This window comes from Schistocerca piceifrons, chromosome 2 (genome assembly GCF_021461385.2).
Source record: "Schistocerca piceifrons isolate TAMUIC-IGC-003096 chromosome 2, iqSchPice1.1, whole genome shotgun sequence".
NCBI lineage: Eukaryota > Metazoa > Arthropoda > Insecta > Orthoptera > Acrididae > Schistocerca > Schistocerca piceifrons.
This window is the reverse complement of record NC_060139.1, coordinates 495,764,027-495,785,437: the sequence shown is the minus strand read 5'-3', so window position 1 is coordinate 495,785,437 and position 21,411 is coordinate 495,764,027. Positions and strand designations below refer to the sequence as shown.

At 42.6% G+C, this 21,411-nt stretch overlaps 1 protein-coding gene across 1 annotated transcript in view; it reads left to right on the top strand.

Annotated features, from left to right (window-relative positions):
* Positions 1–21,411, top strand: part of LOC124775514 (tyrosine aminotransferase) — a 195,081-nt gene that overhangs the window by 118,164 nt on the left and 55,506 nt on the right. The window contains exons 4-5 of the mRNA XM_047250347.1: positions 11,457–11,615; positions 20,639–20,830. Of these exons, the coding sequence (XP_047106303.1) occupies positions 11,457–11,615; positions 20,639–20,830 (351 nt within the window). The remainder of the gene's footprint in view (positions 1–11,456; positions 11,616–20,638; positions 20,831–21,411) is intronic.

The following is a 21,411-nucleotide window of genomic DNA, read 5'->3' as shown; positions in this document are numbered from 1 at the left end:
TTCTCAGGTGGGGAGAGATCAAGCGACTTTGCTGGCCAAAATAGAGTTTGGCAACCATGAAGACAGGACGTAGAAACGCTCGCTGGGTGCGGACGGTCATTATCTCGCTGAAATGTAAGCCCAAGATGACCTGCAATTAAGAACAACAAAACAGGGCGCAGAATATCGTTAACGTACCGCTGCACCGTAAGGGTGCCGCGGATGACAACCAAATTGTCCTTCTGTGAAAAGACATGTCACCCCAGACCATCAGTCGTGGTTGCCTGCCCGTCAGATTGGTATCCCACAACTGTCCAGGGCGTGTCAAACCGGGTCTTCGGCCTGGTATCTCACTGACTGGGGTAGAATTGTCTTCAGTTATGAATTCTACTTCGAGCTGAGCCCTGATGACGAGTGAAGACTTGTCTGGAGATCTTCCAGACAGCAGTGGGAGACCAATCTCACTGTCGCTCACCATACGGTCTTATATCCAGGAATGATGCTCTGACATGACATTTCATTTCATAGCAGGATCACTTTTGTTCTCATCAGCGGCACCTTTACAGCACAGCAATAGTATTCTATGCTCCGTTTCATAGCCCTTCATGGCAAGCCATCCTGGGCTTACATTTCAGTAGGATAATGTCCGCGTGCGCATGGCTTCTCCTCGTACTTGAACTCTCCTCAACTGAGAACGTTTTGGAGAATTGTGAGTAGGGGCCCTTCAGCTGTTTTGGGATTTTGACGATATAACTTGCCAACTGGACACAATCTGGCATGATATCCCTCAGGAGAACACTGAACAACTCTGTCAATCAACGCCAAGCCGAATAGCTGGTTGCATAACAACCATAGATAGATCAATGTTTTATTAACTTGCTCAATTTGTGAAGCTCGTTCTCTTGAATAAATCATCCAATTTTTCTGAAATTGTAATCCGTTATTTGGCTGTAGATGTACGTCACATCTACTGATTGCCGTCCCATTCGGATAATTCCTTCGTGGTACGTCCGTTTCTTTTTTGTCTTTTGAATGTGAATATATAGCCTGACAAAAAAGTAGAGCTCTGAGAAGCGGAGGAAGAAACGAAATGAAACATCACGAATTGAGAGGGTATTTGGTGTTATTTCAGTGATTAAAAATTCGAGTCAAATGTATAAAGAACACGGAAGTATGAACTTCCTTACCAGTATGACATTGGCCTGGATACATGCACTGATTCGATTCGAAAGGGTTTCATAAAGCGGCTGTATCCTCTCCTGAGGGAAGCTGGTCTGCAACTGGTTTAACTGGTCCATGGTACTGGAACTGGGTCGTCCGAGCTGGGCCAACACATGTTCTGTCAGGGATCTTACCGGCCGCAGAAGTTTCTCAACATTGCGCATACGTTTCATAGAGACACGTGACGTATGTGGAGGAGCATCGTTCTGTTGAAAAATCGCATTACGATACTGTCGTATGAGAGGAATCACATGGAGACCCGTGCCGTCAGAGTTCCCTCAGTCATTACTCATTACCATCTATGACCTGGAGTCGTACCTGGTGGCTGCCCACAACATGACGTCAACAATGACATTTCTGTACTTCTCCAAAACACTGCAAGTCTAGGACCTCTCCAGGCCGCCGCTATACGCGCCGACCGCTGACCGCTGTTAATTGCTGAACGAAATGCAGTGCCATTCATCGGCAGTCCACGATTCCCATTCATGGCACCATTCCAACGCAGTCGTTTGTTTTATGTTGTTAACTGCAGCTTACGTCTTGAACAGTCCTGCCGCAGCTAGTCTCCGATAAATGGTGTGGAATGTGATAGCGTGTTGCACAGGGTCCATGACTTACTCCCGGGTAGCAGATCCAGATGTGAAGGGGTTACGATGTGCACGGTGCACAATACGGCGATCTTGTGGTGGTCACTCGCGGTCGGACGGAACCTTGACGACGAATATGCCCGACCTCACGTTCCCAGCCCCAATTTAACATCAGACCACTGTCACATCGAATACTCCACAAATCTGTATTCAACCAGCTGGCCAAATGGATACCCACAATCAGGCTCCTTGAGACTCTGTCAAGTACTGATAATGCTGTCTCACGCGAGTACGCCCGTGTCCCTCACAGCGATCGCTCAACATCTGACTCTGTTCACTCTCTTGTACACCCTACCAGTCTTGGTAACAATACTAGACACGAGCAACACTAATGCTCTCTGGTGGTGGTTCTTCCTGTCGCAGAGAATTGCATTTCTAATCATTTACATTCTTGCCAATGGAGTGTAGGTGTACGAAGTTACATTGACAACCGAACATGTCTTCTGGGTGCTTCACTTTTTGTGCCAAGCAGTGAAGTAGGCGCCCAAACAAACCTGTGTATTGGCTTGCATACTTCCTATCTTCGACACCACATCTACGTTTAACTGTCAGGTTTCTCATTTTGAAAAGAACCTGTGAGATCATCCGATCAGTTCTCGCATTCCGTGTGTGTGTGAAATCTTGTGGGACTGAACTGCTAAGGTCATCAGTCCCTAAGCTTACACACTACTTAACCTAAATTAACCTAAGGACAAACACACACACCCATGCCCGAGGGAGGATTCGAACCTCCGCCGGGACCAGCCGCACAGTCCGTGACTGCAGCGCCTTAGACCGCTCGGCTAATCCTGCGCGGCTCGCATTGAGTGCTTGTGGCACTGTGTACAGTGTGCGGCGTTTAAATCCGGACAAATGAAACTTTTATGAAAAGCAAATTTATTAAAACAAAACACAAATGAAAATGAAAATCCTTTTACTCATAGGTAGTGGTATCTTTCAACAGTAAGATTACTCGATCTGACCCCCTTCAGCCACAATGATCGCTTCCAATCTTGTCCTGAAGCGATCATACGCACTCTTTAAAACAGCGCTGTCCATATTCCGAATGTTGCTTCAATAGCGGTGCGTAGAGATGCGACATTAGGGTGCCTCGTCTTATTGGTAACTCTTTCGACTGCGCTCCAAACTTGGCAGTCGAGGGAGTTCAAAATCGGGCTATTCCGTGGCCAGAACTCCTTTGACCAGAACATGTCAACGTTATCTCAGAGCCAGTTTTGGACTAAATGGCATGTGTGACGTCCTTCTCTGCCATCCGGCGCATTGTTCGCTCGCTGACATTCAATACTGACGCCATTTTCCTCAGCGATTGCCCCGGGTCCTCCGAAATAAGCGTCTAAATCTTTTCAATTATGCCGCAGTTCGTGACACGCGTTTCCTTGAATGAGGTTTCCTCGCCGGGTTAGTGGAAAGTTCCCCAAACTTCTCCGAAGCATTATACTTGGACACAATATGGTAAGCAGTTGATTTCGGGTACCCGAAGAATCGAAGTATTTAAGTGGGAGAGCGCCCAGCGCGAAGAATTTCGATAATCGCGGCTCTTCGGCTGTACTACTCCGCACTTGTCCTTAACATCTCGCCCATTTGGAGGTTCTCACTGTTTACTAGACGCCTGTGGCTTTCAAGAACGCCTATCGCGACCCCGGCGAAACTACTATATGGCGGGAAATTCAGATTGTAATTTGTCGAGATTTAAGCGTCGCATCCTGTTTATTACCAACACCTGCCTGAAGACACAACTAAAAAAGAGCTTTATTGGAGACGCAGCGGGGCAAGGACTTATAAACAGCACCCCATGCAGCTGACGATCAGGGAATTCGCTGGATCGAGTTCTACAACATCTTCACCTAACAATGAAGGTCACTGGTTGCTGCATTTGTAGATCTGTACTAGTTTGTGTTCGGTATTATCGTAGTTCAAATTATTTTATTTGTGATCGATGATGATGATGATAATTATAATAAGAAAAATAATAAGAAGAATCGAATAACTTTACTTTCATTAAGGTTCTGGTACTGGCAGAATTGAAGCTGTGAGGACGGGTCGTCAGTCGTGCTTGGGTAGCTCAGATGGTAGAGCACTTGCCCGCAAAAGGTAAAGGTCCCGAATTCGTATCTCGGTCCGGCATACAGTTTTAATCTGCCAGGAAGTTTCATATCTGCGCACACTCCATTGCAGAGTGACATTCTCATTCTGGAAACATCCCCCAGGCTGTGGCTAGGTCATGTCTCCGCAATATCCTTTCTTCCAGGAGTGCTAGTTCTGCAAGATTAGCAGGAGAGCTTCTGCGAAGTTTGGAAGGTAGGAGACGAGGTAGTGGCAGAATTGAAGCTGTGAGGACGAGTCATGAGTCGTGGTTGGGTAGCTCAGATGGTAGAAAACTTGCCCGCGAAAGGTGAAGGTCCCGAGTTAGAGTCTCGGTCTGGCACACAGTTTTAATCTGCCTGGAGGTTTTACTTTCACTGTTGCGAACTACCCGCTGCCACCTGATCATTTTATCAACCTCTGTGAACAATGTCACTTAAAGTCAGTGTGGAGTGAAATTCAGCTAGTAAAACGTTTTTGCAGACGTTCATGTCGATTCTCCCAGACCATAGCTGCTAGCTCTCCTGCAGGATCTTCCTGTTCTCTCGAAGCTGAATGAATCCCATTCTACTACTCATATAAGAGAAAATTTCTTAGCAGCATTGGTAATAGAGTATTGGCTCCCGTTTTACATTCAGGTGTATTAAGCTGTAGTTCCAGAGCAAGCTCACTGTACAAAACACCAAGTGCTACCCAAAAATTCCCGGAATACACTAAGTACACTTTATCTGGATCCTACTACTTCTGGGCGTTTATAAACCGCTATTGGCACTTTTCCCATGGACTGAAAGCTCCATTGAATGCTTTTTTCGTAAAACAGTTTAGTCCCACTTGCGGTTCTGCTTGAATTCCTCAGTTGTTTGAAATCTTCAGCCTTTTAACTTCATTCTGGTGAATAAAAAAAAGGAGTCATTCGATAGCAGGTCGGGCGGATACGGTGAATGAAGAACTTCTATCATTTTCTTTGTTGACAGAAGATCCTGGATGATCAGTGCATTGTCATGATGGAGGAACCAGTCGCCGTGCACCGGACACGTTCTTCTTACGTTCTCCCTAACCACGTCAGGACATGGCGGTAGAACACTGCAGTGACGGCCTGACGAGGAGGGACGAACTCCTAATGGAGAATTTCTTCCATATTAAGTACTTACATAATCAGGAAATGGAGACAAACAGTCTAAATATTTTCAAAAAGTTTTTTATTTTATTTTCACAAAATCTTGGTGATGATATATGGTTTGTGGGGTGCTCAACTGCTTGGTTATCAACGCCCGTACAAATTCCCAACCTTTACAATGTTCAGTCTCGCCACCTTCCCGAATGACAATGAAATGATGAGGACAACACAAACACCCAGTTCCTGGGGGGAGAAAATCCACGATCCAGACGGGAATCGAAGCAGGGACCCCGTGATCCAGAGGCAGCAACGCTAGGCACTAGACCACGAGCTGCGGACAACAAAATCTTTTAATAGTCAAGATCGCAAATAAAAATACATTAAATGATTACTGGTTTCAGCTGATCATACAACCATCTTCAGATTAATTGTAAAATCAGGCGTAATGTCTTCAGGTAAAATGAGGCTAGGACGCGACGGCTACACATCGTCGTTATGTGGGAATGCTCGGCTACTGGCGGTATTGTGCGGCATTAGCGTGACGTCTCCTATACCCGGTTAATTTTTTGTTCGGTATGTGTAATCCCCATGAGAAAAGCTCAAGGAAAATATCAATATGGTAGGCGGTTAACTGCATTCTATGGTACAAATGTTGTTCCTTAACGAAAATGTCTTCTTCCAAGGTATCGATGCTCTATTATAAATTGAGAGCTCTCGCATTTAATATAAGCTTACTAATTACGACCGTGTTTACTTAATAAATAATTTACTATTACTGATGGCAGGCTGTCTTCAGATATGGGCTCATAAACGTACGGTCGAGCTGAAAGATCTCCACTGGCCCACCCAACAATCTGCTTTGAACATGGTCGAACAGCCACTGTTCCTGTTACAATAAGGACACAGCTACAGGTTTCCTGTCCCACTCGCGTCATTGTTGATGGAGTAAATGGTATGCTGAAGGATGAATGACACGAAGTTTCTATGGGAACAACTGATTAGTTGTACGTATCCTTTCCAAATATTTTTATCTATTCACAGACGTATTTCCATTACTCTGATAGCCAGCGTTGTGTGATTTATGACATACAGTACGAGTATATATCGCACTCCGGCGAGAAAAGTGACACAAAGCAAAAAATGGCAATTTTTAGTTACCGAAAAATTCCTGTCAAGTACCCCAACATCCACGAAAAACGTCATGTGTCTATCTTGGAATTTGTCCACTGCAGGACAGTGAGTCATTTTTGTTGTAGCTTACTTCATGATTCGCCAAGGCAAGAACAGTGTCACTGACAGTTCTGCGTGGGTCATTCAAAAAGAGCGGCACATTCTGAGTTGCGAAACTTCTCATGTATAACTTGAATGTAGTTTTAATAGCATTAATTATTACAATGTCTGTGTTAATACAGTGTCTCTATCATACACTCCTGGAAATTGAAATAAGAACACCGTGAATTCATTGTCCCAGGAAGGGGAAACTTTATTGAGACATTCCTGGGGTCAGATACATCACATGATCACACTGACAGAACCACAGGCACATAGACACAGGCAACATAGTATGCACAATGTCGGCACTAGTACAGTGTATATCCACCTTTCGCAGCAATGCAGGCTGCTATTCTCCCATGGAGACGATCGTAGAGATGCTGGATGTAGTCCTGTGGAACGGCCTGCCATGCCATTTCCACCTGGCGCCTCAGTTGGACCAGCGTTAGCGATGGACGTGCAGACAGCGTGAGACGACGCTTCATCCAGTCCCAAACATGCTCAATGGGGGACAGATCCGGAGATCTTGCTGGCCAGGGTAGTTGACTTACACCTTCTAGAGCACGTTGGGTGGCACGGCATACATGCGGACGTGCATTGTCCTGTTGGAACAGCAAGTTCCCTTGCCGGTCTAGGAATGGTAGAACGATGGGTTCGATGACGGTTTGGATGTACCGTGCACTATTCAGTGTCCCCTCGACGATCACCAGTGGTGTACGGCCAGTGTAGGAGATCGCTCCCCACACCATGATGCCGGGTGTTGGCCCTGTGTGCCTCGGTCATATGCAGTCCTGATTGTGGCGCTCACCTGCACGGCGCCAAACACGCATACGACCATCATTGGCACCAAGGCAGAAGCGACTCTCATCGCTGAACACGACACGTCTCCATTCGTCCCTCCATTGACGCCTGTCGCGACACCACTGGAGGCGGGCTGCACGATGTTGGGGCGTGAGCGGAAGACGGCCTAACGGTGTGCGGGACCGTAGCCCAGCTTCATGGAGACGGTTGCGAATGGTCCTCGCCGATACCCCAGGAGCAACAGTGTCCCTAATTTGCTGGGAAGTGGCGGTGCGGTCCCCTACGGCCCCGCGTAGGATCCTACGGTCTTGGCGTGCATCCGTGTGTCGCTGCGGTCCGGTCCCAGGTCGACGGGCACGTGCACCTTCCGCCGACCACTGGCGACAACATCGATGTACTGTGGAGACCTCACGCCCCACGTGTTGAGCAATTCGGCGGTACGTCCACCCGGCCTCCCGCATGCCCACTATACGCCCTCGCTCAAAGTCCGTCAGCTGCACATACGGTTCACGTCCACGCTGTCGCGGCATGCTACCAGTGTTAAAGACTGCGATGGAGCCCCGTATGCCACGGCAAACTGGCTGACACTGACGGCGGCGGTGCACAAATGCTGCGCAGCTAGCGCCATTCGACGGCCAACACCGCGGTTCCTGGTGTGTCCGCTGTGCCGTGCGTGTGATCATTGCTTGTACAGCCCTCTCGCAGTGCCCGGAGCAAGTATGGTGGGTCTGACACACCGGTGTCAATGTGTTCTTTTTTCCATTTCCAGGAGTGTATATTACATTACAATCTTACATGTATGCATGCCTGAAGGACCATTACAGCTGTTGTAAATATTACGAAATTTCGTGTTTTGCAGCGTACAAGAAAAAAATTGAAAATTTCTGCTACAAAGAAAGGATGGTAGGACAGAGAGTGTTTTACTGTGAGCAGCTCAGCGATATGGTTTCTCTTATCACAATCGACAGCAAACCAACACTGACAACGATAGTTCAGGTATACATGCTGACGTCGCAAGCTGAAGAGATAGAGAAAGTATTTGAAATTATTGTAAGGGTAATACAGTACGTAAAGGAAGATGAAAATCTAATAGTCATGGGGGACTGGAATGCAGTTGTAGGGGAAAAGAGTAGAAGAAAAGGTTACCAGGTAATATGGGCTTGGGACAAGAAATGAGAGAGGAGAAAGACTTAATTGAGTTCTGTAATAAATTTCAGCTGGTAATAGCGAATACTCTGTTCAAGAATCACAAGAAGAGGAGGTATATTTGGAGAAGGCCAGGTGATACGGAAAAATTTCAGTTAGATTGCATCATGGTCAAGCAGAGCTTCCAAAATCAGAAACTGGACTGTAAGGCGTACCTAGGAGCAGATATAGACTCACATCACAATGTAGTAGTGAAGAATAGTAGGCTGAAGCTTAAGAGATTAGTCAGGAAGAAGCAATTCGCAACGAAGTTGGATATGGAAGTATTAAGGAATGATGAGATACGCTTGAAATTTTCTAAGGCTATAGATACACCAATGAGGAATAGCTCTGAAGGCACTATAGTTGAATAGGAATGGACGTCTCTAACAGGGGCAATGGCAGAAATTGGAAAGAAAAACATAGGTGCAACGAAGGTAACTGCGTAGACACCATGGGTAACAGAAGAAATACTTCAACTGATCGATGAAAGAAGGACGTACAAAAATGTTCAGGGAAATTCAGATACAGAAATACAAGTCGCTGAAGAATGAAATAAATAGAGGGTGCAAAGAAGCTAAAATGAAATGGATGCATGAAAAATGGGAAGAAATTGAAAAAGAAAGGGTTGTCGGAAGGACTGACTCGGCATATAGGAAAGTCAAAACAACCTTCGATGAAATTAAAAACAAGAGTCGTAACATAGAGTGCAACAGGAATTCCGCGTCAAATACAGAGGAGAAAGCGGACAGGTGTAAAGAATACATTGAAGACCTCTATGAGGGGGAAGATTTGTCTCATGTGATAGAAGAAGAAACGGGAACGATTTAGAAGAGATAGGAAATCCAATATTGGAATCAGAATTTAAGAGAGCTTTGTAGGACTTACGATCAAATAATGCAGAAGCGATAGATAACATTCTATCGGAATTTCTAAAATCATTGGAGGAAATGGCGACAAGATGACTATTCATGTTGATGTGTAGAATCTATGAGTCTGGCGATATAGCATCTGACTTTCGGAAAAATATTCCGAAGACTGCAAGAGCTGACAAGTACGAGAATTATTGCACAGTCAGCTTAACAGCTCATGCATCCAAGTTACTGACAAGAATAATATACAAGAGAATAGAAAAGAAATTGAGAATGTGTTACATAAAGATCAGTTTGGTTTTAGGAAAGGTTAAGGCACCAGAGAGGCAATTCTGACATTGCAGTTGATAATGGAAGCAAGACTAAAGAAAAATCAAGACACATTCAGAGGATTTGTCGAACTGAAAAATGGTTCAAGCTGTTCGAAATTCTGAGGAAAATAGGGGTAAGCTGTAGGGAGAGATGGGCATATACAATATATACAAGAGCCAGTAGGGAATAATAAGAGTGGACGACCAACAACGGAGTGCTCGTATTAAGAAGGGTGTAAGACAGAGATGTAGTCTTTCGCCCCTTCTGTTCTCACTATACATCGAAGAAGATGGAAATAAAAGAAAGGTTTAGGAATGGAATTAAAATTCAAGATGAAATGATATCTATGACATGATTCGCTGATGACGTTGCTATCCTGAGTGAAAGTGAAGAATTACAGGATCTACTGAATGAAATGAACAGTCTAATAAGTACAGAATAGAGATTGAGAGAAAATCGAAGGGAGACGAAAGTAATGAGAAGTAGCCGAAATGATAACAGCGAGAAACTTAACGTCAGGATGGACGGTCACGAAGTTGACGCAGTTAAGGAATTCTGCTACCTAGGCAGCAAAATAACCAATGATGGACGGAGCAAGGAGGACAGTAAAAGCAGACTAGCACCGGCAAAAAGGGCATTTCTGGCTAAGAGAAGTCTACTAGTATCAAGCCTTAATTTGAGGAAGAAATTTCTGAGAATGCACGTTTGGAGAACAGAATTGTATAGTACTGAAACATGGACTACGGGAAAACCAGAACAGAAGGGAATCGACGCACTTGAGATGTGGTACCACAGACGAATGTTGAAAATTAGGTGGACTTATAAGGTAAGGAATGAGGAGGTTCTGCGCAGAATCGGAAATTGTGGAAAACACTGACAAGGAGAAAGGATAGCATGATAGGACAACTGTTAAGACATCAGGGAATTACTTCAATGATACTCGAGCTGTACAGGACAAAAACTGTAGAGAAAGACATAGATTGGAATACATCCAGCAAATAACGGAGGACGTAGGTTGCAAGTGCCACTCTAAGATTAAGAGACAGGCATAGGAGATGAATTCGTGGCGGGCCGCATCAAACCAGTCAGTATACTGATGACTAAAAAACAAAAATGTTCATGTTGAATTCCTTTTCTCGGCGAAAAGTATTCCTGCATAATATAATACCGTTTATCATTCTGTGTTTCCGTGAACTGGGTCCTTAAATTGTACGTAATTGGTGTTCCTTATTAAACTGTATTATTTTTCACAAGTTACAATTTGGCATTTTGTGTTTTTCTAATACAACAGCTTCAACTTGTTTTTCATTTTTTATTTTAAGTACTAATTTTTTCTGATGGAAGTTCGAATGTCTATTATATTACGGTAAGTATCACTTTTTGATTTTCTAAATTTTTTTTTGTTTATGACCCTTCAAGTAATACTTCTGCCACTTTTCAGGTGGAAGTATTAATTAATAATTACCCGATAACACCTCATATTCGACTAGTACAGAACTACATGTCCATATTACTGTTGTATACCCTACAATGCAATTTACTGCCAAAATTTCTTACTTGAAATTTAAAGGACGTTTATACGATAAGTTTTATAGAACTCTTTAAGTCGATTTTTCTCAGTTACTACCTTTTTGAGTTGTATCACTGTTTTTGTCGGAGTGCGACATGTCAAGCCGAAATCTGTTGTGTTCTTGGCCAGAATGTTTACTTTTATACGTTTACTGTCTTCCAAAAGTCGGAGTTTACTTACAGAACGCTTTCTGACCATCCATGTCTTACGCCTAGTTCCTTGCGAATAATGTCGAGCACATAAAGCTTCGAGAGCTTTTTCCAGACGACTGTTTAGTTATTTACACCTTAACACCTTAAAAACTGGTACTGCGCACGGTTTCGATTCTTTTTTCTTCAGCATTTTAATAACTTATCTCCTTGCGCGTTCTCTTGACGCAACATTTTTCTCTATTACAGGATGTTGTCCTCTGCAGTGGTTGCTCGAGCGCTCTTGACCTGAGCATAACTGCCCTAGCCTCACCAGGACAAAACATCCTGATGCCACGACCTGCTTTCCCGCTCTACAGGACACTCGCTGAGTCTATTGGCGTCGAAACTAGATCCTACAACTTGTTGGTGAGTTTGGTAGTACAGATGTGTGCGTAGTTTTACAAAATCAATTATCAACAGTGGCAGCTTCAATCGTGCTCGTAGGCAGCTGCAGCAGTCATGAAAGAACCCATGAAACTATATTTTTTGATTAAACACTAGACAAAGGACAACTAAATAAACCCACCTGTCCCATATAACATTTCAAATACCCACTGACCCATATCGTTGTTGCTGTTGTTGTTGTCGTCTTCAGTCCTGAGACTGGTTTGATGCAGCTCTCCATGCTACTCTAACCTGTACAAGCTTCTTCATCTCCCAGTACCTACTGTAACCTACATCCCTCTGAATCTGCTTGGTGTATTCATCTCTTGGCCTCCCTCTACGATTTTTACCCTCCAAGCTGCCCTCCAATACTAAATTGGTGATCCTTTGATGCCTCAGAACATGTCCTACCAACCGATCCCTTCTTCTAGTCAAGTTGTGCCACAAACTTCTCTTCTCCCCAATCCTCTTCAACACCTCCTCATTAGTTATGTGATCTACCCATCTAATCTTCAGCATTCTTCTTTAGCATCACATTTCGAAAGCTTTTATTCTCTTCTTGTCTAAACTATTTATCGTCCATGTTTCACTTCCATACATGGCTACACTCCATACAAATACTCTCAGAAACGGCTTCCTGACAAATTTATACTCGATGTTAACAAATTTCTCTTCTTCAGAAACGCTTTCCTTCCCATTGCCAGTCTGCATTTTATATCCTCTCTACTTCGACCACCATCAGTTATTTGCTCCCCAAATAGCAAAACTCCTTTACTACTTTAAGTGTCTCATTTCCTAATCTAATACCCTCAGCATCACCCGTCTTAATTCGACTACATTCCATTATCCTCGTTTTGCTTTCGTTGATGTTCATCTTATATCCTCCTTTCAAGACACTATCCATTCCATTCAACTGCTCTTCCAAGTCCTTTGCTGTCTCTGACAGAATTACAATGTCATCGGCGAACCGCAAAGTTTTTATTTCTTCTCCATGGATTTTAATACCTACTCCGAATTTTTCTTTTGTTTCCTTTACTTGTTGCTCAATATACAGATTGAATAACATCAGGGAGAGGCTACAACCCTGTCTCACTCCCTTCCCAACCACTGCTTCCCTTTCATGCCCCTCAACTCTTATAACTGCAATTTGGTTTCTATACAAATTGTAAATAGCTTTTCGCTCCCTATATTTTACCCCTGCCACCTTCAGAATTTGAAAGAGAGTATTCCAGTCAACATTGTCAAAAGCTTTTTCTAAGTCTACAAATGCTAGAAACGTAGGTTTCCCTTTCCTTAATCTAGCTTCTAAGATAGGTCGTAGGGTCAGTATTGCCTCACGTGTTCCAACATTTCTACGGAATCCAAACGGATCTTCCCCTAGGTCAGCTTCTACTAGTTTTTCCATTCGCCTGTAAAGAATTCGCGTTAGTATTTTGCAGCCGTGACCCATATCGCTATAGATACCGATAAGATTTGCGTTGGTTGCTAAAAAGGTAGGTCTAGTACTATAAATCAAGAGACACTCTTGAACATGGCTCACGTTCAGCAACTGTATTTCAGTTTTTAAGAAGGATCCAAAAAGCTAACCGGTTGCACATATTTTATTGCTTTGGTCTGGTTTCCATATCAATTAGGGGTATCTTCATCAGAATAAGTTACAATTACATAGAGTCACATTGCATGGAGAGATAAAAACATATGAGCTAAAGTGCTCAATTCAAATATATAACAGTTTTCTTGTAAAACCAACATTAAAACCGCGAGTATGGGAAGCCTCTAGGACTGACAACAGACTGAAAGGTTTGTCAACTCAGTCTACGTAACTGAAAAAGATACGCTTGGTTGGTATCGAAACCAGTTCAGTGCAATAAAATTAGTGCATCCGTTTGGCTGCTTTTATCCTTCATTAAAAATTAAATCGAAAGGTTCCCCATTCGCACTGTGTGTGGGACAAAACTGTAGATTTATGCAGCAATTCTACAAAAGTAGCGTACTTCTGTTACAATTGTTTTGTTATTATTTTAACAGTATACTGTATTTTCGACGGGAAATTCAATTATTTTAGAATCAACAACTTTGAGTTCCTGAGAGCTATTTTAGCGAGCCAAGAGACAAGATTTTTAGCTGAAGATAAAATTAACTATCCGAAACTTGTGATGGCTACAGGTATAAATTTTAGTAAGTGGCTATGAAATGGTTTTTTCTTTCTTTACTTCATCAATTTAACATACTGTCGTGACACAACTATTAAAGTGTTATGCGGAAAGGAACTACAGCCAGTAAAAACTACGTTGACAGATAAAGTACGGAACGAAAAAGTACTAGAAAGAACAGGCAAAGATAGAATTCTATGGAAAACTCCTCATCACGAGAAGGAACATATTAGTAGGACACGTACTTTGGCGTTCAGGACTAGTTAACTTGGTACTGGAAGGAACAGCAGAGCAGAGAAGCAGGAGACCACAAAAGATTACATTACGTGAGACAATATAACGAAAATGACACTGTCTTAGCCCTAGTGGTATATGCTTCTATGTCCTTACATTTGTCCTCTAGCCAATTCTGCTTAGCCATTTTGCACTTACTGTCAGTCTCATTTTTTAGACATTTGTATTCCTTTTCTCCTGATTCATTTGCTGCGTTTGTATATTTTCTTCTTTCATCAGTTAAGGGTTTATACAAGGCCTTGTCTTTATACCTATTTCATCCTCTGCTGCCTTCACTATTTCATCTCTCAAATCCACTCATTCTTCTTCTACAGTATTCGTTACCCCTGTTCCAGGCCGGCCGCTGTGACCGAACGGTTCTAGGCGCTTCAGTCCGGAACTGCGCTGCTGCTACGGTCGCAGGTTCGATTCCTGTCTCGGGCATGGATGTGTATGATGTCCTTAGGTTAGTTAGGTTTAAGAAGTTCTATGTCTAGGGGACTGATGATCTCAGATGTTAAGTCGCATAGTGCTTAGAGCCGTTTTTTTGAACCCCTGTTTCAGTCAGCCGTTGGTTAATGCTCCCTCCGAAACTCTCACTAGCTCTCATTTTCTCAATTTACATAGGTCCCAAGTCCTTAATTTCCTACTTTTTTGCAATTTCTTCAGTTTTAATCTAGAGTTCATAACCAACAAATTGTGATCAGAGTCCACATCTGTCCCTGGAAATGTTTTACAGTTTAAAATCTTGTTCCGAAATTCATTTCATAATCAATCTGGAACCTTCCTGTGTCTCTAGGTCTTTTCTGCGTAAACAACCTTCTTTCATGAATCTTAATACAAGTGTTGGTAATTATTAAATTATGCTATGTGCAAAATTCTACCAGGCTGTTTCCTCTTGCATTCATTTCCCTCAGTCCATATTCACCTATTATTTTCCCTTCTCTTCCTTTACCACCCATTGAATTCCAGTCCCCCATCACAAATAATTTTCGTCTCCCTTACTATCTGAATAATTTCTTTTATTTCATCACACATTTCTTCAATCTCTTCATTTGCGGAGTTATTAGACACACAAACTTGTACTACTACGGTGGATGTTGGCTTCGTGTCTGTCTTGAGTACGATAATATGTTCACAGTAGCTTACCCGCATTCTTATTTTCTTATTCTTTATTAGACCTTTTCCTGCATTGCGCCTATTCGATTCTGTATTTATAACCCTGTACTCACCTGACAAGAAGTACAGTTCATCCTGTCACACAACTTCGTTAATTCCCACTACATCTAACTTCAGCCTATCCGTTTCCCTTTTGTTAAATCTTCTAACGTACCTACCCAATTACTAGATCTAACATTCTAGGCTCCGACCCGTAAAATGCCAGTTTTGTTTTTCCAGATGACAACATTCTCCTTAGTAAGTCCCCGCCATGAGATCCGAATGGGAGACTATTTTAGTTCCAGAATATTTTATCCAAGAGGATCCCATCATCATTTAACCACACAGTAAAGCTGCATGCTCCAGAGGAAAAATAACGGCTGTAGTTTTTCTTCCAGCTGTTTGCAAAATCAGCACAGCAAGATCATTTTTTCCGTTGTTACAAGGCCAGATCTGTCAGTCATCCAGATTACTGAAAAAGGCTGCTACTACTGAAAAGGCTTCAGGAAACATGTTTGTCTGCCCTCTCCACAGGCACCCTCCTTTGTCGTTAGACCCACGTATGGAAACCACACCACCTCCTCAAGTTTAGTGGTTCCTGGGGGCTGAAAAGCACGAGGTGTTGTTCTACAGAGCCCATTCAACTGTCAAGCGTAAGGAACGAAAAATGTGAAAATATAATTCTGTCCGTCATTCTGATGAAAACTATAGTGATTGGCTAAGCAGATGACCACTACTTTAAATAGCGTTGCGGTAAGACACTACACTATGTTGAAACTCATCCATTATCAATATTGTGGAACATATGACTTTTTTTGTGAGTATAAGAGTACATTAGTTGTACGGAATTTGTTTCATGCTGTCGGATTTATTTATGTCGATACCCAGTAAGTAACGATTAATTTTGTAACCATAAGCAGAACAATGGAAGATGCCAGGTGGATATCAACAACAATTGCGCCCATATTCCAAGCCAGTACCCAACATTACCAACGAAAATTAATACAGAGCTTCCGATTGTCCCATCTGAAGATGAATCTGAAAAGACCTGAAAACTAGTTTATGCAAGGACATAGTCAAAGGTGGCGGGGGGTGGGAGGGGGTCCGCACCCATCCCTATCACCAAATTAAGTTACACATGTCCTAGCTCCTGTGTAGTGTAATTGAAAGATACTTTGATTTTCAATCATACGACGGAAAAGGGATACGCGCAATCGGTAGTCAACAGGGCCACTGATAGATTTAAACTATCTATATATCGATAGTACTATCGGCTGTCGCCCACCTCCAATTTAGCCAAGACCAACTACTGTACACTGTTGGCCTTACTTGAGTTCAGTTGTTGTTTTGTTAATCAGTTCAGTTATTACCAGAAGTTGAATTTGACGTAAGTGCTCCCATTTTTTCTTTCGTGCTGTGTTCTGTTATACTAGTTTCTAATAATAATAGATTAGTTTGAAAAAGGAAAGAAGAAGAAAACGGATTTTGATTCGTCCACTTGCGTTACGATAAGTTAAAATATGTATGCATTACTACAGTCGCGTAATTACCACTCTACATCTGTTTAATGTTAGCACTGGAGTCATTATTTGAAAACTGGTAGAACTTTGGGGTTGCAGTAAGTAATTCAATATTTCACACAGCGGAGAAGTAAGCAACATTACGAATAACATTATATTATAATCAGTGTGTAGTAATACACTTGGATTTGTCTGTGTAACCCAAATATCGCTTTATCAACAAAACATCGCCCAAACATCGATGGCTGCATTTCATTAAAAGAAGCCCATAATGCTGTCATTAGTAGCTCAAATGCCAAAATATCGGTCGATCTTGTCACCCGGGCGGTACTCAATCATGAAAACCAGTTCCGATACAGAACGATGCGGAGAGCTTTGTGGTGAGAAGAAGGGGTATGTAATGACAGCACATTTTATAACACATTCGTCACTAAATGATTTTTTTCAGTGGGCTGCTTGAATTCGTCTGACCCAATTGCACTCTGCATCCCCACCCGCTCTCGTTCAAAGTCTATTAACGCTCTTGTGGTACTATAATAACTGAGCCCAGGAATACAATGCACAATTGAATCTTAAAGTATGCATGCATTCGTGCACTATCAAATGACCAGATTGTACAATTAAAGGAAAAACATACAGTATAAGAATTGCTTCTTTTGTTGTGACGTATTTTTTTACAACAACCAGTTTTTCTAAACTCTCCAGCGACCAGGGTAGATCTGCGGGTGGAGGCGCTGAAGTAACAGCTCCTGGATTAGTAAGGCTAGATCGTTCGGATCATCCGCCGGCAACCTGTTTCTGTGGCTTCCCATTTTCTATTAGGCAAATGTAGGTGCTGATCTTTTACTATAGGCCATAGACAATTCCTTCCTAATTTCTTTCTTTCCTGACAGATTCCAGTTCTCTTAAAAATGCAGAATCGATTCTTAACTGAAAGGAGCGACATCGAAGGCGAAACAGAACATATATTCGGAGACTCTGAGCACTAAAATTCACATGATAAATCGGTATGCACGCGACAGCATTCGCTACCTAATATGTTCAAAACTCCGCTCATAAAATCGGACTCTTCTGTGGCTCCTACCTCGGATTTTATTGGTAGGGTCAAGTGTTTTGATAGCCTTTGGACTAGGGACCTTTTTCATACCCAACGGAAGGGTCGTCTTAGTGGCACTATCCTCATTATGTCAAAATACGAATATTAAACACTTACTCCTGGTTAGGCAAATGAAGCACATCGGTTCGTTCAAAATATTCAAAATGGCTCTAAGCACTATAGGACTTAACATCTGAGGTCTCTCCCATGCGTCGACAATCTAGTGTAACTTTTCCTCTCAAATAGCAGAATTTTTTTACTCACTCTGCTATGTGGAACTATATTTAATTTTTCAGGTCGCTATTCAATTTTCTACTAATGTTTGACCAAATGACCTTCACACTTAGCATTTTTTCCATGAGTTACTTTTGACCAGAATTGATTGCACTAGTACCTGTTTCTCTTACCTTTCTTAATTCCTCTTCTCAGTTGTGTATATCGAGCTTCATTGTTCACTCTGTTTTCTGTGAGAGTCAAACAACAGTGGCAGAAAGTAGAAACCTTCTTTTCAATAATTCCTGTTTCCTGATCTGTCGTTTTTATTACTTGTCCCCCGTCAGATTTCATTAGGCGATACTTTAAGTGCTTATCAGAATGGTTCAAATGGCTCTGAGCACTATGACACTTGATATCTGAGGTCATCAGTCCCCTAGAACATAGAACTATTTAAACCTAACTAACCTAAGGACATCACACACATCCATGCCCGAGGCAGGATTCGAACCTGCGATCGTACCGGTCGCGCGGTTCCAAACTGAAGCGCCTAGAACCGCTCGGCCACACCGGCCGGCAAGTGCTTTTCGTTGTGGCTTAAGGGGTTCTCTGGAAGTGACAAACATTATTTTATCAGTTGATCGAACAGTCCATGGGTGTACTGCCAATTCCGCTGGACACCATGAACCGACATTACACCCAAAGAATGTTCGATCAACTGATACGCTGAGAGAAACTGAAGAATAAATTTTTTACTTTCTGATCTTACATTCCTGTGAATGTTGTTATTTCTATTGGATTGGTGCGTCAATTCATAGCGTTGTTCCATAACTTTAATAAACACAACAGATGCACATAATAATGTAGTGTGGCTACGGCCTCCCGTCGGGTAGACCGTTCGCCGGGTGCAAGTCTTTCGATTTGACGCCACTTCGGCGACTTGCGCGTCGATGGGGATGAAATGATGATGGGACAGCACAGCCGGCCGGTGTGGCCGTGCGGTTCTAAGCGCGTCAGTTTGGAACCGCGTGACCGCTACGGTCGCAGGTTCGAATCCTGCCTCGGGCATAGATGTGTATGATGTCCTTAGGTTAGTTAGGTTTAAGTAGTTCTAAGTTCTAGGGAACTGATGACCTCAGTAGTTAAGTCCCATAGTGCTCAGAGCCATTTGAACCATTTTTTTTAGGACAGCACAACACCCAGTCCCTGAGCGGAGAAAATCTCCGACCCAGCCGGGAATCGAACCCAGGCCTTAGGATTGACATCCTGTCGCACTGACCACTCAGCTACCGGGGGCGGACAACGGATACACATAACAGAGACTGAAGTTATCACTAATATATTCTCCTTCATTATTTACAACAGTCTGGCAACGCTGGATAACTTTTCGATTTCGAGGTGTAGAAATCACGTGGTTTTGAGGCGAAGAACTCGTCGAGCCATGTTCGGAGCGCATTTTCATCCGGGAAGGTAGTTCCTTGAAGAGTGGTCGATAGAGCGTAGAAAAGGTGAGAATCTGAGGGCGCTAGATCAGGTGAATGAGATGGATACGGAATGACTTTCCAACCCCTGTATAGTGTTTTATGTCAGTCTAACAGAATGTGGGCGGGATTCGTTATCGTTGAGTGGCATCGCTTCAGGTAGTCTTCCTGGTCGTTGTTCTTAGATTGCGCCTGCAAGACGCCTCACTTGTTGACAATAGATGTCAGCTGTGATGGTTACAACTCGGGGAGGCAGTTCGTAGTACGCCTCACAGTCTCTGTTCCACTAAATGCCTAACATTATCTTCTGTGGATGCTCACAAGTCTTTGTACGGGGAATTGCTACCTTGTTTCGACTCAACTATTTCTTTCTTTTCCTTATGTTAGCATAAAGATACCATTTCTCGTCTCCAGTAACAATACAGAATAGGAATAGTCGGTGTTGTTGACGACCCAGTTGATGATGAGAAAGCAGAGACGCACATATAGCCCACCTGCTGATTTTTGTGGTTTTGGTTTAGTATCCGATTTTTGAACCTTTCCCATGGCATGCAAATGTCGCACGATGGTGGACTGTTAAAGGTTCTTCACATTTCTCAGTTATCGAGTACACTGACATGGATCGTTGTGGAATAATGCGTTTAAACTATCTTCATAAAACCCTGAAGGTTCTCCTGAGCACCTAGAGTCACTAATGTCAAAACGATCCTCTTTTACAAAAATCATTTTCTTGCCGTTCTGTGGCCAGTGGCTTTATCCCCACACATGGCGCGAATGTTCCTCGTTGCCTCCGCTGCTGTCTCCCCTCTATTGAACGCAAACAGAAAAATATATCGGAAATGTCCGATTTCTCCACTTGGCACCCCGTTGTCTAGTGTCCACAGCTCTACTCACTATCTCCAAATGACAAAATGACAATGTGTAAACTCAAATACCAACAGTGAACCACAAATAGAAAATGATAGTTGATAATTGACCCCACAACCACCAGAATACCAACATGCAAAACAAAAACGCTATGAACTTCTGCATGCACCAGAAATATTTTGTTACTTTTTGTGGATAGCACTGAGACTAATTGAAACTAATGGTTACTCTCATTTTTATGCAGCCAGAGAACGACTGGGAAGCCGATTTGAACCATCTGGAGAGCCAAATTGATGAAAATACGGCGGCAATAGTTGTATGCAATCCTTCGAATCCGTGTGGTTCGGTCTTCAAGAAACAACATCTAAAGGATATGTTATCCATTGCAGCAAGGCACAAATTACCGATAATAGCTGATGAGATATATGAACACATGGTAAGTAATTAATGTTTTGTATCAGTTTTGCATATATATATACAGGGTGATTCACGAAGATATGCAAAAATTTTAATATGTTATTCTACAAGTAAAACTAAAGAAAAAAGTTCATATAAACATAGGTCTGCAAATGTTTAGTTACGGGGTTACGGCTAATAAAATATTTTGCCTGAAATTTAGCAACTTCGCTAATATGAAGCACCTGCAAAACTGTATGAGGTTAAAGTAAAGCACGATTTACATTTATTTTGTTGTTATGGTCTGGTGAATCTAATAAAACCTGCCCCAGACGTGTATCTGCAGTAGTTTTCCAGAACATCCACAGAAGCAAAGATTATTATACAAGTAAATTTGTTTACTTTCCATTAGGAATGTAGAAATGTTTATGTAATTGTTGGCAACCGTTAGTGAGTTGGTTCAGTAATTACTTAACCTTGAAACGAGTTAATTTTCTGTATTGTTCAGTGAAAGAACATAATAACAACAGTGCATTTACGTGAAACCATATAGTAACTGTAGTAGTTTGTAGATTATTTATGAAATAGGGATGCTCTTCAAATTTTAGACAGAGGAATGCA